The sequence below is a fragment of the Mustela erminea genome, chromosome 3 (genome assembly GCF_009829155.1).
Source record: "Mustela erminea isolate mMusErm1 chromosome 3, mMusErm1.Pri, whole genome shotgun sequence".
Lineage (NCBI taxonomy): Eukaryota > Metazoa > Chordata > Mammalia > Carnivora > Mustelidae > Mustela > Mustela erminea.
In genome coordinates this window covers 44,715,288-44,732,265 of record NC_045616.1, presented here as the reverse complement: position 1 = coordinate 44,732,265, position 16,978 = coordinate 44,715,288, and the positions used below count along the sequence as shown (strand labels likewise).

Genomic DNA, 16,978 nt, shown 5'->3' with positions numbered 1-16,978 from the left:
TTCTTTCATCTTGTGTCTACTGCATACTTCTCTAGTGACTTATCACATTTGATTCTGCTAAGCCTTCTTAAGGTCATCAACATGGCACTTTAAAAAAGCTGTTTCAGATCTTTCAGAGGGATATCATATCTGTAGCTCCTTCTTCTGAATTTGTAGCAGTAGAGTGGAGCACTCCTACATCATAAGGAAGGATTTGGTTTGGGTGATATTTTAAAGGGGAAAGACAGAACCACTGACATTCACTATTTCTAAGTTACATTTATTTAAAGTGGATCTTTTGAAATTAAAATTCCTTAAAGATTTTCACTGTATTCAGTATATTTGCATGATGAGGCACAATGGAGCAGGTTGAGAGTAAAGGCCATGCTCTGTTTAGAGTAAGAGTCATGCTCTCTTGTGCTGAGAGACTAAAATATGCCAACATCTTCCCTACTTGTATCCTATTTGAATTTTCAACTTCTTAGTTTGTTACTGTCATGTATTCCCATAGTTAACTAGATATCTTTTCCCCTTTGCTTGTAGAACTCATCAGTCATCATGGAAGATGGACTCGTTCAAGATGAGTTTTCTGAGAGTGTGAAAATGAGCACTTACCTTGTTGCATTCATTGTTGGGGAGATGAAGAACCTGAGTCAGGATGTAAATGGAACTCTGGTATGTTGTTGTAGTAATTGTCTTGAAAGCCTGTTTCATAAGAGGTTAAGAGAGATTCTTTAATGACTTCTGACAGCTGCTTTATGAAGGAAAATAAGCTTTTTAAAAAAATTTTAAATTTAAATTCAATTGACATAAAATATATTATTTGTTTCAGGGTACAGGTCCATGATTCATCAGTCTTATATAATACTCAGTGCTCCTTACAACACATACGTTCTCCAGTGTCCATCACCCAGTTATCCCATCCCTACCCCACCCTCCCCTCCAGCAACCCTCTGTTTGTTTCCTATGATTTAGAGATCTTATGGTTTGTCTCCCTCTCTAGTTTTGTCTTGTTTCATTTCTTCCTTTCTTCCCCTATGATTCTCTGCCTTGTTTCTTAAGTTCCACATAGGAAAATAAGCTTTTGGATCACAACTCTGACAACTTATGCTAGAAATGTTATTTTTTGCTTAGTGTTATTTACTTTCATTAATTAAATACCCAGTCAATAATTTTCAAGTTTCCTTTAATTTTACTTCTACAAGAGAATTCCAGTAAGACAGTATATGTATAACAAAGCTTCTATAACTGGGCTGCACAATATGGTAGTCAAGCGCTTTATGTGGTTTTTCATTTAAATTAACTAAAATTAGATGATAGCATCATGGCTGAATAATGTGTCCCTCATTCATGTCCTCTCACCCCAACAATAATTAGTATCTGTTTATGGACAAAAATGGAAGCTATGGAATCCAGCACCATATGCCAAAGGACCTGGGAGGAATCTTGCCCACTGATGCATCAGGCACTAGGCATATAGACCATGGTCCTGGCTGTGGACCCTGTAATGGCATGTGAAATAGCTCTAGCCCTCTTGGCCATGGTGTGGGATCATCTGAGAAATACTGTCTTAGATAGTAACACCTGGACAAAATAGCCTTTGTGGAAGTCCACATTTCTAGCCAAAAAGTTCAGCACTCTTGGAGGAAAGAAATGCAAGTTTGGATGCATTGGCAAGAGCAGTTACTAAAGAGTGGAGGAGGTGACTGCTACTTCAGATGTGAAGACAATAATGTAAAACTTCAAGGAACATGAAAAATCAAGAAAACATGACAACACCAGAGAATCACAATAGTCTTCCAGTAACAGATCCCAAAAACATGGAGATCTGATTTACCCAACAAAGAATTCAAAATAGCTTTTTAAAGGAAACAAAAAGATAATTCAGTGGAATCTAGAAACAATACATGAACAAAATGAGAGTTGTAACAGATAGAGAAATCATAAGAAAGAATTTATTCTGGGGCTGAAAAATATAATGAGTGAAATAAAAAAAGGGGAAGTAGAGAACATCTGTAGTAGAATGGATCAAGCAAAAGAAAGAATCTGTGAGTTAGAGGACAGGAAAGTTGAGGGGCGCTTGGATGGCTCATTCGGTTAAACATCCAACTCTTGATTTCATTTAAGGTCATGAGCTCAGGGTCCTGGGATGGAGCCCCATGATGAGCTCCCCATGAACAGGGAACATGCTCAAGGATTCCTCCTCTCCCCCTATCCCTCAGCCTGGCACATGCAGTGTCCCCCCAAGCCCAAATAAATCTTTAAAAGAAAAAAAAAAAAAAGAGAGACAGGAAAGCTGATATTATCCAGCAGGAGAACAAATAAAAATGGAGAAAAGACTGAAGAAAGCCTGATTTATGGGACACCATCAAAGAAACAATTTGTGAATTACTGGAGTTCCAAAAGGAAGAGACGGAGGAGGGGGACAGAAAGCTTATTCAAAAGAAGTAATGGCTGACAGCTATCCAAATATGGTGAGAAATTTGGATAATCAAGTTTATGAAATTGACAGGTTATCAAGCAAACAGCTTGAAGAGAGACATGATAATAAAACTGTCAAAAAAACAAAGAGAATCTTAAAAGGATCAAAAGAAGAGAAGCTTGTATCTTTCAAGGAATATGTCTATCAGTGGATTCTCTGCAGAGAACTTAGCAACCAGAAGAGAGTCAGATGATTCAAGGTGCTGAAAGAAAGAACTGCCAGTCAAAATACTCTTGTCTGACAGTGTTTTCCTACAGAAATGAAAGAGAGAGAGACTTTCCCAGACAAAAGCTGAAGGAATCCTTCACCATTAGCTCTCCCTTAAAAAGTGCTGAAAGGAGTGCTTCCAGCTGAAAAAAAGGACACTAATTAGTAAAATGAAAATACACAACACACTGGTAAAGGTAAGTATATAGCCAAATTCAGAATACTCTTACAGTATCATGTGGTGGTGTATGCATCCAACAGAATGCATAAAAAGCAGTTCTGAGAAGGATATTTTGAGTGATAAATGCCTATGTTAAGAAACAAGAAAGATCCCAAATAAACAACCTGATTTTATACCTCAAGGAACCAGAAAAAGAACAAACTAAATTCAAAGTTAACAGAAGAAAGGAAATAACAAAGATCAGAAGACAAATAAATGAAAGAGGTAACAGAGAAACATTAGAAAAGATCAGTGAAACTGGAGCCAGGTTTTTTTATTTTTGTTTTTTTGAAAAATAAATAAAAATGACAGACCTTTACTTGGACTAAGAAAACATGAGATTCAAAATCGGAAATGAAAGAGGCATTACCATTGATAACACAGAAATACAAAGGAACATAAGAGACTACTATGAGCAATTATAGGCCAATAAAATGGATAATCTAGAAAAAATGCATAAATTCCTAGAAACATACAACCTAACAAGACTGAGTCATGAAGACATAAAACATCTGAACAGATCAGAAATGAGTAGAGAGATTGAATCAGTAATCAAAAACCTCCCAGCAAAGAAAGTCCAGGATCAGGTGGTCTCTCTGGTGAATTCTACCAAACATTAAAGAAAAAAATGCCAATTCTTCTCAAACTCTAAATAATTGGAAAGGAGGAAATACTTCCTGACTTACTTTACGAGACTAGCATTACCCTCATATCGAAGCCAGATAAGAACATCAGAAGAAAACTATAGGCCAATGTCCCTGATGAATATACATGCAGTAGTTGTCTCTGTACAAAGTTCTTAAGAAAATGTTAGCAAATTGAATTCAGTAGCACATTAAAAGGATCATAGACCATGATCAAAGGGGATTTATCGCTGGGATACAAGATGTTTCATCATATGCAAATCCTAAATATGATACAGCACATTAATAGAATGAGAGATAAGTAGCACATGATCATCTCAATAGCTGCAGAAAAAGTATTTGACAAAGTATAGCTTCCTTTCCTGATTAAAAAACTTTAAACAAATTAGGTATAGAAGAGTATAACTCAACATAATAAAAGGCCATATATGACAAGCCCACAGGTAACATTATACTCAACAGTGAAAGGCTGAAGATCAGGAACAAGAAAGGGTGCCCACTCTCACCACTCTTATTTAAAATAGTACTTGAAATCTTAGCTGGAGAACTTAGACAAGGAGAAAGAAATGCGGAGGGGTCAAGATGGAGGAGAAGTAGCAGGCTGAGACTACATCAGGTAACAGGAGATCAGCTAAGTAGCTTATCAAACCACTGGGAACACCTACAAATCCAATAGGAGATCGAAGAGAAGAGCAACAATGCTAGAAACAGAAAATCGACTACTTTTCTGAAAGGTAGGACCGGTGAAATGAATCCAAAGCCACGGGAAGATAGACCACAGAGGGAGGGACCAGCTCCAGGCAAGCGGTGGAAGAATGGAGGACAAAATCAGGACTTTTAAAAGTCTGCTCCACTGAGGGACATTGCTCCAGAGGCTAAACTGGGGTGAAGCCCACGCGGGGTCAGCGTGGCCCCAAGTCCTGTTGGGTCACAGAAGGATCAGGGGTGTCTGAGTGTCACAGAGCTTGCAGGTATTGGAGCGGGGAAGCCGGCTACAGAGACGGAGCTGAGAAGTGAGCTCTCAACTTGGGCTTACCTTGAACAGTAGTCCGTGACACAGGCCACTGCTCTGTGAGGGAGGTCCCCACAAGATCCAAGGAGGCATCCCCTGGGGGAGCTCAGGGATCTGCGGGGTCGGAGACTCCAGGCAGAGCTGTGTGCCAGAGACAGAGACGCTTGGTCACAGGCTGGGTGAGCTCGGAGTGCAGCCGGAGGCCAGGGAAACGGGAGTGATTGGGGGCTTTTCTCTGAGGGCGCACTGAGGAGTGGGACCCCGAGCTCTCGGCTCCTCTGGGCCAGAGACTAGGAGGCCGCCATTTTCATTCCCATCCTCCGGAACTGTACGGAAAGCGTTCAGGGATCAAAAGCTCCTGAAAGTGAACCCAAGTGGATTACTTAGCCTGGCCCCTTAAGGGTGTGGTGCAATTCCACCTCAAGCAAAGACACTTGAGAATCACAACAGGCCCCTCCCCCAAAAGATAAACAAGAAATCCAGCCAAGACCAAGTTCACTTATCAAGGAGAACAGCAGAATTCCAGAGGAGAAAGCAAAGCATGGAATTCATGGTTTTCTCCCCATGATTCTTTAGTCTTTCAGTTAATTAATTTTTTTTAATTTTATTTTTTTTCTTCTGCTAATTTTTTTTTAACTTTTACCCTTTCCTCTTAATGTTTTTAGCTAGATTATCTTAAAAATACCTTTCATTAAAAAATAATAATAATAATCTTTTTTGAACCTTCATTATTATAGTCATATTTTATCCTTCATTGTATCTAACTTTATTTTTTGTATATACATACAGTTTTTTCTTCTAAAAAAATTTGGGGTACAACTTCTTCTAATAGATCAAAATATACCCTAAATCTAGCTCCGGGCTTGTTCTAGTCTCCAGCCCAAGCAAATTCTCTCCACTTTCTTTCTCTTTATTCTCCTAACCAACTTACTTTATCAACTCCTTTTTTAGAAATTTAAAAAAAAATGTTTTTTTTTTTCCATCTTTATAGGCATATTCCATCCCTTCATTGTGTTTACCCTTACATATGTTTTTCATTCTTTAAAATTTTGGGAGGGGGGCATCTGGGTGGCTCAGTGGATTAAAGCCTCTGCCTTCAGCTCAGGTCATGATCCCAGGGTACTGTAACCGAGCCCCACATTGGGCTCTCTGCTCAGCGGTGAGCCTGCTTCTTCCCTCTCACTCTGCCTGCCTCTCTGCCTACTTGTGATCTCTCTCTCTGTCAAATAAATAAGTAAATAAATAAACAAACTAAAATTTTGGGAGGTAGTTTCTTCTAAGAGACCAAAATACTCCCCAAATTAAGTGGGTGACCCTGTTCTAGTCATGAGTCTAATATATATAATATATATATATACATATATATATTTCTTTTTAATATTTTTTCTTTATTTCTTTTCTTTTTCTAATTTTTTTTATTTCCGAACTTCTTTTTATCCCCTTTCTCTCCCCCCTACGATTTGGGGTCTCTTTTGATTTGGTTAAAGCACATTTTCCTGGGGTGTTTGCCACCCTTTTAGTATTTTACTTGCTCCTTCATATATTCTTATCTGGGCAAAATGACAAGGCGGAGAAACTCACCACAAAAAAAAAAAAAAAAAAAAAAAAAAAAAAAAAACAAGAGGCAGTACCGAAGGCTAGGGACCTAATCAATATGGACATTGGTTATATGTCAGATCTAGAGTTCAGAATGGTGATTCACAAGATTCTAGCCAGGCTCGAAAAAGGCATGGAAGATATTGGAGAAACCCTCCCTGGAGAGATAAAAGCCCTTTCTGGAGAAATAAAAGAACGAAAATCTAACCAAGTTGAAATCAAAAAAACTATTAATGAGGTGCAATAAAAAATGGAGGCTCTTACGCTAGGATAAACGAGGTAGAAGACTTAGTGATATAAAAGAGCAAATGATAGAGAATAAAGAAGCTGAACAAAAGAGAGACAAACAAATACTGGACCATGAGGGAGAAATCGAGAGATAAGTGACACTATAAGACCAAACAACATTAGAATAATTGGGATTCCAGAAGAAGAAAGAGAGAGGGGAACAGAAGGTATATTGGAGAGAATTATTAGAGAAAATTTCCCTAATATGGCAAAGGGAACAAGCATCAAAATCCAGGAGGAGCAGAACCCCCCTCAAAATCAATAAGAATATGTCTACACCCCGTCACCTAATAGTAAAATTTACTAAAGTCTTAGCGACAAAGAGAAAATCCTGAAAGCAGCCCAGGAAGAGAAGTCTGTAACATACAATGGTAAAAATATTAGATTGGCAGTGGACTTATCCACAGAGACATGGCAGGCCAGAAAGAACTGGCATGATATATTCAGAGCACTAAACAAGAAAAACATGCAGCCAAGAATACTAGCTAGGCTATCACTGAAAACAGAAGGAGAGATAAAAAGCTTCCAGGACAAACAAAAACTGTTTGGAAACAGCTCTACAGGAAATATTGAAAGTGGTCCTCTAAGCAAAGAGAGAGCCTAAAAGTAGTAGATCAGAAAGAAACAGAGACAATATACAGTAACAGTCACCTTACAGGCAATATAATGGCACTAAATTCATATCTCTCAATATTTACCCTGAATGTTAATGGGTTAAATGCCCCAATCAAAAGACACAGGGTATCAGAATGGATAAAAAAACAAAACCCATCAATATGTTGCCTACAAGAAACTCATTTTAGACCCGAAGACACCTCCAGATTTAAAGTGAGGGGGTGGAAAACAATTTATCATGCTAATGGACATCAAAAGAAAGCTGGGGTGGCAATTCTTATATCAGATCAATTAGATTTTAAGCCAACGCCTCTAATAAGAGATGAGGAAGGACACTATATCATATTCAAAGGATCTGTCCAACAAGAAGCTCTAAAAATTTTAAATATCTATGCCCCTAACATGGGAGCAGCTAACTATATAAACCAATTAATAACAAAATCAAAGAAACACATTGACAATAATACAATAATAGTAGGGGGCTTTAACACTCCCCTCAGTGAAATGGACAGATCATCCAAGCAAAAGATTAACAAGGAAATAAAGGCCTTAAATGATACACTGGAACAGATGGACATCACAGATATATTCAGAACATTCCATCCCAAAACAACAGAATACATATTCTTCTCTAGTGCATGTGGAACATTCTCCAGAATAGATCACCTCCTGGGTCATAAAGCAGGTCTCAACCAGTATCAAAAGATTGGGATCATTTCCTGCACATTTTCAGACCACAATGCTCTGAAGCTAGAGCTCAATCACAGGAGGAAATTTGGAAAGAACCCAAATACATGGAGACTAAACAGCATCCTTCTAAAGAATGAATGGGTCAACTAGAAAATTAAAGAAGAATTGAAAAAATTCATGGAAACAAATGATAATGAGAACACAACTATTCAAAATCTGTGAGACACAGCAAAGGCAGTCCTGAGAGGAAAATATATAGCAATACAAGCCTTTCTCAAGGAACAAGTTAAGTTCTCAAATACACAACCTAACCATACACCTAAAGGAGCTGGAGAAAGAAAAACAAAGAAAACCTAAACCCAGCAGGAGAAGAGAAATAATAAAATAGAAACCAAAAACAAAACAAAAAAACCATAGGAAAAATCAATGAAACTAGGAGCTGGTTCTTTGAAAGAATTAATAAGATTGATAAACCCCTGGCCAGACTTATAAAAAAAAAAAGAGAGAGAGAGAGAGAGAAAGGATGCAAATAAATGAAATCATGAATGAAAGAGGAGAGATCATAACCAACAGCAAAGAAATACAAACAATTATAAGAACATACTATGAGCAACTCTACACCAACAAATTTGATAATCTGGAAGAAATGGATGCATTCCTGGAGACATATAAACTACCACAACTGAACCAGGAAGAAATAGAAAACCTGAACAGACCCATAACCAGTAAGGAGATTGAAACAGTCATCAAAAATCTCCAAACAAATGCACGCCCAGGGCTAGATGGCTTCCCAGGGGAGTTCTACCAAACATTTAAAGAAGGATTAGTTCCTATTCTCCTGAAACTGTTCCAGAAAATAGAAATGGAAGGAAAACTTCCAAATTCATTTTATGAGGCCAGCATCACCTTGATCCCAAAACCAGACAAGGATCCCATCAAAAAAGAGAATTGCAGACCAATATCCTTGATGAACACAGATGCAAAAATTCTCACCAAAATACTAGCCAGTAGGATCCAACAGTACATTAAAAGGATTATTCACCACGACCAAAGGGGATTTATTCCAGGGCTGCAAGATTGGTTCAACATCTGCAAATCAATCAGTGTGATACAACACATTAATAAAAGAAAAGAATGAGAACCATATGATACTCTCAATAGATGCTGAAAAACATTTGACAAAGTACAGCATCCCTTCCTGATCAAAACTCTTCAAAGTGTAGGAGTAGAGGGCACATACCTCAATATTATCAAAGCCATCTATGAAAAACCCACCACAAATATCATTCTCAATGGAGAAAAACTGAAAGCTTTTCCACTAAGATCAGGAACACGGCAGGGATGTCCTCTTTCACTAATGCTATTCAACATGTGTACTAGCAGTCCTAGCCTCAGCAATCAGACAACAAAAAGAAATTCAAGGTATCCAAATCAGCAAATAAGAAATCAAACTATCACTCTTTGCAGATGACATGATAGTATATGTGGAAAACCCAAAAGGCTCCACTCCAAAACTGCTAGAACTTGTACAGGAATCCAGTAAAGTGTCAGGATATAAAATCAATGCACAGAAATCAGTTGCATTTCTTTACAACAACAAGAAGACAGAAGAAAGAAATTAAGGAGTCAATCCCATTTACAATTGCACCAAAAACCATAAGATACCTAGGAATAAACCTAACCAAAGAGGCAAAGAATCTGTACTCAGAAAACTATAAAGTACTCATGAAAGAAATTGAGGAAGACACAAAGAAATGGAAAAATATTCCATGCTCCTGGATTGGAAGAACAAATATTGTGAAAATGTCTATGCTACCTAAAGCAATCTACACATTTAATTCAATCCCTATCAAAATCCCATCCATTTTTTTCAAGGAGATGGAACAATTAATCCTAAAATTTATATGGAACCAGAAAAGACCTCGAATAGCCAAAGGGATATTGAAAAAAAAAGCCAAAGTTGGTGGCATCACATTTCCAGACTTCAAACTCTATTACAAAGCTGTCATCATCAGGACAGTATGGTACTGTCATAAAAACAGACACATAGATCAGTGGAACAGAATAGAGAGCCCAGAAATAGACCCTCAACTCTATGGTCAACTAATCTTTGATAAAACAGGAAGGAATGTCCAGTGGAAAAAAGAGAGCCTCTTCAGCAAATGGTGTTGGGAAAATTGGACAGCCACATGCAGAAGAATGATACTGGACCATCTCCTTACACCACACACAAAAATAGACTCAAAATGAATGAAAGACCTCATTGTAAGACAGGAATCCATCAAAATCCTTAAGGAGAACACAGGCAGCAGCCTCTTTGACATCAGCCACAGCAACTTCTTCCTAGGAACATCGCCAAAGGCAAGGGAAGCAAGGGCAAAAACGAACTATTGGGACTTCATCAAGATCAAAAGCTTTTGCACAAAGGAAACAGTTAACAGAACCAAAAGACAACTGTCAGAATGGGAGAAGATATTTGCAAATGACATATTAGATAAAGGGCTAGTATCCAAAATCTATAAAGAGCTTAGCAAACTCAACACCCAAAGAACAAATAATCCAATCAAGAAATGGGCAGAGGACATCAACAGACTTTTCTGCAAAGAAGACATCAGATGGCCAACAGACAGATGAAAAAGTGCTCTATGTCACTCAGCATCAGGGAAATTCAAACCAAAACCACAATGAGATATCACCTCACACCAGTCAGAATGGCTAAAATTAACAAGTTAGGAAATGACAGATGCTGGCAAGGATGCGGAGAAAGGGGAACCCTCCTACACTGTTGGTGGGAATGCAAGCTGGTGCAACCACTCTGGAAAACAGTATGGAGGTTCCTCAAAAAGTTGAAAATAGAGCTATCCCATGGACCCAGCAATTGCACTACTGGGTATTTACCCTAAAATGCAAACGTAGTGATCCAAAGGGGCACGTGCACCCGAATGTTTATAGCAGCAGTGTCCACAATAGCCAAACTATGGAAAGAATCTAGATGCCCATCAACAGAAGAATGGATATAGAAGATGTGAGATATATATATATATAAAACGGAAAACTATGCAGCCATCAAAAGAAATGAAATCTTGCCATTTGCGACAACGTGGATGGAACTAGAGGGTATTATGCTTAGCGAAATAAGTCAATCAGAGAAAGACAACTATCATACGATCTCCCTGATATGAGGAAGTGGAGATGCAACATGGGGGGTTTGGGGGGTACAAAAGAATAAATGAAACAAGATGGGATCAGGAGGGAGACAAACCATAAAAAACTCTTAATCTCCCAGAAAAAACTGAGGGTTGCTGTGGGGAGGGGAGTCGGGAGAGGGTGGTGGGGTTATGGACATTGGGGTGGGGGTGTGTGCTGTGGTGAGTGCTGTGAAGTGTGTAAACCTGGCAATTCACAGACCTGTATCCCTGGGGCTAAAAATGCATTATATGTTTATTTTTAAAAAAAAAAAGTTCATTAAAAAATAAAAAAGAAAGGAAAGAAATGCAAGGGGTACCTGGGTGGCTCAGTGGGTTAAAGCCTCTGCCTTTGACTTGGGTCATGTTCTCAGGGTCCTGGGATTGAGCCCCTCATCATACTCTCTGCTCGGTGGGGAGCCTGCCTCCTCCTCTCTCTCTGCCTGACTCTGCTTACTTGTGATCTCTGTCAAATAAATAAATAAAATCTTTAAAAAAAGAAAAAAGAAATGCAAGACATTCATATTGGAAAGGAAGAAGTGAAATTGTCTTTATTTGCAAATGATACGATATTATGTATAGAAAATCCTAAAGACTCTACCAAAAAACTGTTAGAACTAATCAATGAATTTGGTGAAGTTGCCCGATTCAAACCAGCATACAGAAGTCAGTTGAATTCCTGTATACTAACAATGAAATGTCTGAAAAATAAATAAAGAATACCCCATTCATGATAGCATTTAAAACCAATAAAATACTTAGGAATAAATTTAGCAAAGGAGGTGAAAGATCTTTACACTGAAAACTATAAGATTTTGTTAAAAGAAATTAAAGAAGACAAAATAAATGGAAATATATACCATGTTCATGAATCAGAAATAATATTGTTAAAATGTCCATACTACACAAAGCCATTTATAGATTCAGTGCAGTTCCTATAAAAATTTCAATGGCATTTTTCACAGAAAAAAAAAAGGGCAAGAATTCTAAAATGTGTGTGGAACCACAGACCTTGAATATCTAGAAAATTCTTCAGAAAGAACAAAGCTGGAGATATCACACTTCCAAATTTCAATCTATACTACAAAACTATGGTAATCAAAACTATGTATGTGTACTAATATATGTATATGTGTACATATGTATACTAATCAAGAGAATATGGTGCTGGCATAAAAATAGACACATTGACCAAGAAACGGAATTAAGAACCCAGAAAAAAAATGCATAACTGGTCGACTCATATATATAACAAGGAAGCCAAGAATACTCAGTGGGGAAAGGATATGCTCTTTAATAAATGGTGCTTGGAAAACTGGACAATCACGTTTAAGAATGAAATTGGACTCTCGTCTTACATCACTCAAAAAAATTAAACCTATTAAAGACTTAAACATAAGGTCTGAAACCATAAGACTTCTTTCTAGGAGGAAAAAAAAACCTCCTTGACATTGGTCTTGGTAATGATTTCTTGTATACGACACCAAAACACAAGCAACAAAAGCAAAAATCAGTAAGTGGGACTACATCAAACTAAAGAGCTTCTGCACAGGGATGCCTGGGTGGCTCAGTCAGTTAAGCATTTGCCTTTGGCTCAGGTGATGATCCCAGGGTTCTGGGATTGAGCTCTGCAATGGCTCTTTGCTCACTGGGGAGCCTGCTTCTCCTTCTTCCTCTGCAGCTCCCCCTGCTTGTGATCTCTCTCTGTGTAAATAAATGAATCTTTAAAAAAAAGAGCCAATAAATAAATAAATAAATAAATAAATAAATCTACCAATAAATAAATCTTTAAAAAAAAGAGCTTATGCACAGCAAAAAGAAACATCAACAGAATGAAAAGGCAACCGAAAGAATGGGAGCAAGTATTTGCAAATCATATATATGATAAGGGATTAATATCCAAGATATATAAGGAACTCCTATAACTCATTAGCAAAAATATATATAAACAATCTGATTTAGAAATAGGTAGAGGAGAGGTGCCTGTCTCTCTCAGTCCGCAGAGCATGCAGCTCTTGATCTTGAAGTTGTGAGTTTGTCCTACATTGGGTGTAGAGAGTACTTAAAAATAAAATCTTAAAAAAAAAAAATAGAGGAACTGAACTGATATTTTCCCAAAGAAGACATAGAAGTGACCAGCAAGTACATGAAAAGGTGCTCAACATCACCAATCACAAGGGAAATGCAAACCAAACTTCAAGGAGATATTACCTCACAATTGTTAAAATGACCTCCATGAAGATGTGGTGGAAAGGGGAACCCTTGTGCACTCTTGGTAGAATGTGAACTGATAAAGCCCCTATGGAAAGCAATGTGGACGTACCTCAAAAAATTAAAAATAGAACTACCATATGATCCAGCAATCCTACTTCTGGGTATACATCCAAAGGAAATGTAACCAGGCTCTCAAAGAGATATCTACTCCCCCATGTCTGCTGTCAGATTATTCACAACAGCCAAGATACGGAAACAACCTAAAGGTCTTTGCAGATGAATGGAGAGAAAAGGTGTGGTAAACATATTATAGATTATTATTTAGCCATGAGAAAGAAGGAGATCCTTCCATTTGCAATAATATAGATGGACCTGGAGGGCATTATGTTAAATGACATAAATAACGTAAGTTAATAGACAAAGACTTTATATATAATCTCACATGAAGAATCTAAGAAAGCTGAACTTTTAGTGACTAGAATGGTGGTGAGGGTGAAAATAGGAAAATGTTGGTCCAACGGTATAAACTTCCAGTTATAAGTTTGAGATCTAATGTATAGCATAGTGACTGTAATTAAGAATGCTGCATTATATGCTTGAAAGTTGCTGAGAGACTAGATCTTGAAAGTTCTCATCACAGAAAAGAATCGGTAATTATGTGAGGTGATGGAGGTGTCCTAAGTAATACTACTGTGGTAATCATTTCACAGTATAACAGTGTATCAAAGCAACACATTGCACACCTTCAACTTTCACAATGTTACGTGTTAATTATATCAATATGTAAAGTTGCAAAAAATTAATTTAAATTTAAAACTCACTTCCTCAAGTCTGAGTAGTCACATTTCTAGTGTTCTTGTGGCTAGTGGTTACTAAGTTGCATATCATGAATATTGAACATTTCCATCAGTGCAGAAAATTTTATTGGACAGCACTATATCTAAAACATGCAGATTTAAGAGATAGTGTACAAATGTAGTTAGGAGATAAACCCCAGGTTATAAAAGTTAATTTAATCTTCCTTCTTAAAAGAGGAAGTTCAGATTGAGTTTCCTTAGAATAGTGAGTAAGACTATTTAAAGGTCTTATGTATCTATAACTTGTAAAAATTATTTGTTCTAATTAGGCTTTTCTGCTTTTCTATGTCATTAGTCCCTGTCAATAAATGATTATTCGTTTAGATTTTACTCTTTAATTTCACCATAGAGACCTAGTTAATATTTTTATACACTAACACTATAGGAGAAAGGGTCTTTTTTAAACTAAAAATGATTATTCTTCATGATAGAAATATAATCTTTAGATTTTTTTTCATATTTTGATCACCTCAGGGAATATTTTTACTCATTGAGCACATTCAGTTGGAGCTGGCTTTCCTTTTTAGATTTAAAGCTTTATTTTAATCACATTATATTTAGATTTTGCTAATCAAAAAGCATATACTCATTCTGTTAGAAAAGCTTATAATGGCTACTGCATAACTCTGAGAGGTAAGGGCAGAGATGAGGATTATGGCTTTTCATCAGCAGTGATACCCTATGCCATTATGCTCAGCAGTAAAAGATGGAATGACTCAGGAAGTTTCAGCATTCAATGTTAGGTGTAGACTATGTAGTGGCCAAGTGCTTAAATGATTTACAAATCTTTGGCCTGAAAGAGTTTTTTTCAAGTCTAAACCAAAGAATTTTTCTGAATCCTTTGAAAAGGATAGTGAGGTTGGTTTAAATCTGATAAAATTCAATTAATTTTTCTTCAAGCATCACACCACAGATCGGGCTATTGATTCAGATGTTGCAGCCTGGATAAAATCCCAAAGGCTCAACCGAGGAGAGTCAGGTTTGCTTCTCAAAACCCAGCTGAATACCATCCTCTCCTTGAAGCAGTTCATTCTTTCCCCAGCTGGGATTAATCATTCCCTCTGTGATCTTTCATAGCACTTTAGTTACATCTCTGTTGTAATTATCACACTCTTTGATATAAAATCCCCAGCACTTTTTATTGTGTCCCAAAATATATGCAGTCTTGGCTTTTTCTTTCCCCTCTGTGCCTTCCTCCCTTCCTCCTTCCTTCTTACTGCCTCTAGGATTATACTTAAAGTCATCATTCACATCTTCAGGGCTCTCTCAGAAATCCGTCTTTGTTTCTCATTGCTTCAGTATGGATTTGGCCAAGCTGAACTATTCACTGCTCAGATATATACCTTATTCTCATATATAGAGAGGGGGGCAGGGGAAATGGAGATAGCATGAAAGTGATTGATTGAGACTGAGATAGAGAGGAATTTGGGGTGGCTTTTTCTTTCCTTTTAATTTCTGTGTGTTATGAAGCAACATGGTTAAACATGCACTCTGGAGTCCCTCCTCTACAGCTTCCTAGGATGTGCTCAAGAGAGCAGATTCCTCTGTAATCCTGCCTAAACCTCACCTTCTACAAATCTAATACTGTATTGCCTATATTAGCCTGCCCTCTCAAGGATTAAATGGTGATTTTTTTTGTAAAATACTTACTGCCTGGGAGATAGTAATACACACACACACACACACACACACACACACACACACGGTACTCTTTATTTATCCATTTGGCAAACATACATAAACTTCCTTATATGTCTGTGAATATAAAGTCATAACTATTAAAAATTATTTTTATTAACATATGTATTATTTGCCCCAGGGGTACAGGTCTGTGAATCATCAGGCTTACACATTTCACAGCACTCACCATAGCACATACTCTCCCCAGTGTCCATCACCCCACAGCCATGATCTCCCTACCCCACCCCCCAGCAACCCTCAGTTTGTTTCATGAGATTAAGAGTCTCCTATGGGTAGTCTCCCTCCCGAATCCATCTTGTTTGATTTTTTCCTTCCCTAGCCCCCACAACCCCCTGCCCTGCATCTCAAGTTCCTCATGTCAGAGAGATCATATGATAATTGTCTTTTTCTGATTGTAAAGTCATAACTTTTAATGCTACCCAGCACCGGCATATTTCAAAACGTGTTCTAAAAAAAAAAAAAGTTATACAAATAAACAGTTGTTTCATTAATTTTCTCTCTTTTTATTAGGATGAGGGAAGACTCTAATACTCATGGAGCTATACTCTGTGCTGGCCTTTGTCTTGCCTCATTATAAATTCCTTTTTGATTCATAAACCACACGAGAGGGAAACATTAATCCTGTATTGCTGAGGAAGAAACACTGTCTCAAAGAGGTTGCGTTAAGTGACCCAAGATTACATAGTAAGTGAGAGTCAGGATTATACTGTCCACCACAATGTGTTGCTGCTTACACCCAGTGACAGAAATAACTTCTGTTGGTGACCATAAATCTCAACTTGAAGTCTAACAAAGGATCTTTCTTACACTAAAATGTGGTAATCTTTAGGATGGATTCTATCTTGTGTAGTAGTTAACATTAGGCCTATTTCACAAGATTCAGGAATAAGGAATAAGGCAGCGGGGCTTTATTTACTAATGTCAGTCTTAACAAAGAGCTAGAAATGCCCTCTTTAGTGATAAAGTCACTACATTGTCAAAGTTTTAAAGAAAGAGGAACATTTGTTTTTATCATTTCTGTCTGGTCTTCAGTGTTCTTTATACCTCTTTCTGTTTTCAGAAATGCCAGAATTACCTAGAAAATTCTACACCAGTTTTGAAATACACCGCTTTGTCTTGAGGTTTTTATTTTTGCCATTGCCTGATTCTGTTTTTATCATAGACAGGTCTAATTTGTAGAATCATAGAGTGCAGTGCTGGTTAATCAGATGTACATACCATGTTTTAAGCTGTAAGTCTTAAGGTCTGAATGCTAGTTGACTTCCATTTAATAGTGTTTAGAGTGCTC

General features: G+C 37.4%; 1 protein-coding gene across 2 annotated transcripts in view; it reads left to right on the top strand.

The window, feature by feature from the left end:
- LNPEP (leucyl and cystinyl aminopeptidase) overlaps positions 1–16,978 on the top strand; it is a 102,819-nt gene that overhangs the window by 45,026 nt on the left and 40,815 nt on the right. For both annotated transcript variants that reach the window (XM_032335681.1, XM_032335682.1), the window contains exon 4: positions 523–654. In XM_032335681.1, coding sequence (XP_032191572.1) covers positions 523–654 — 132 coding nt within the window. The remainder of the gene's footprint in view (positions 1–522; positions 655–16,978) is intronic.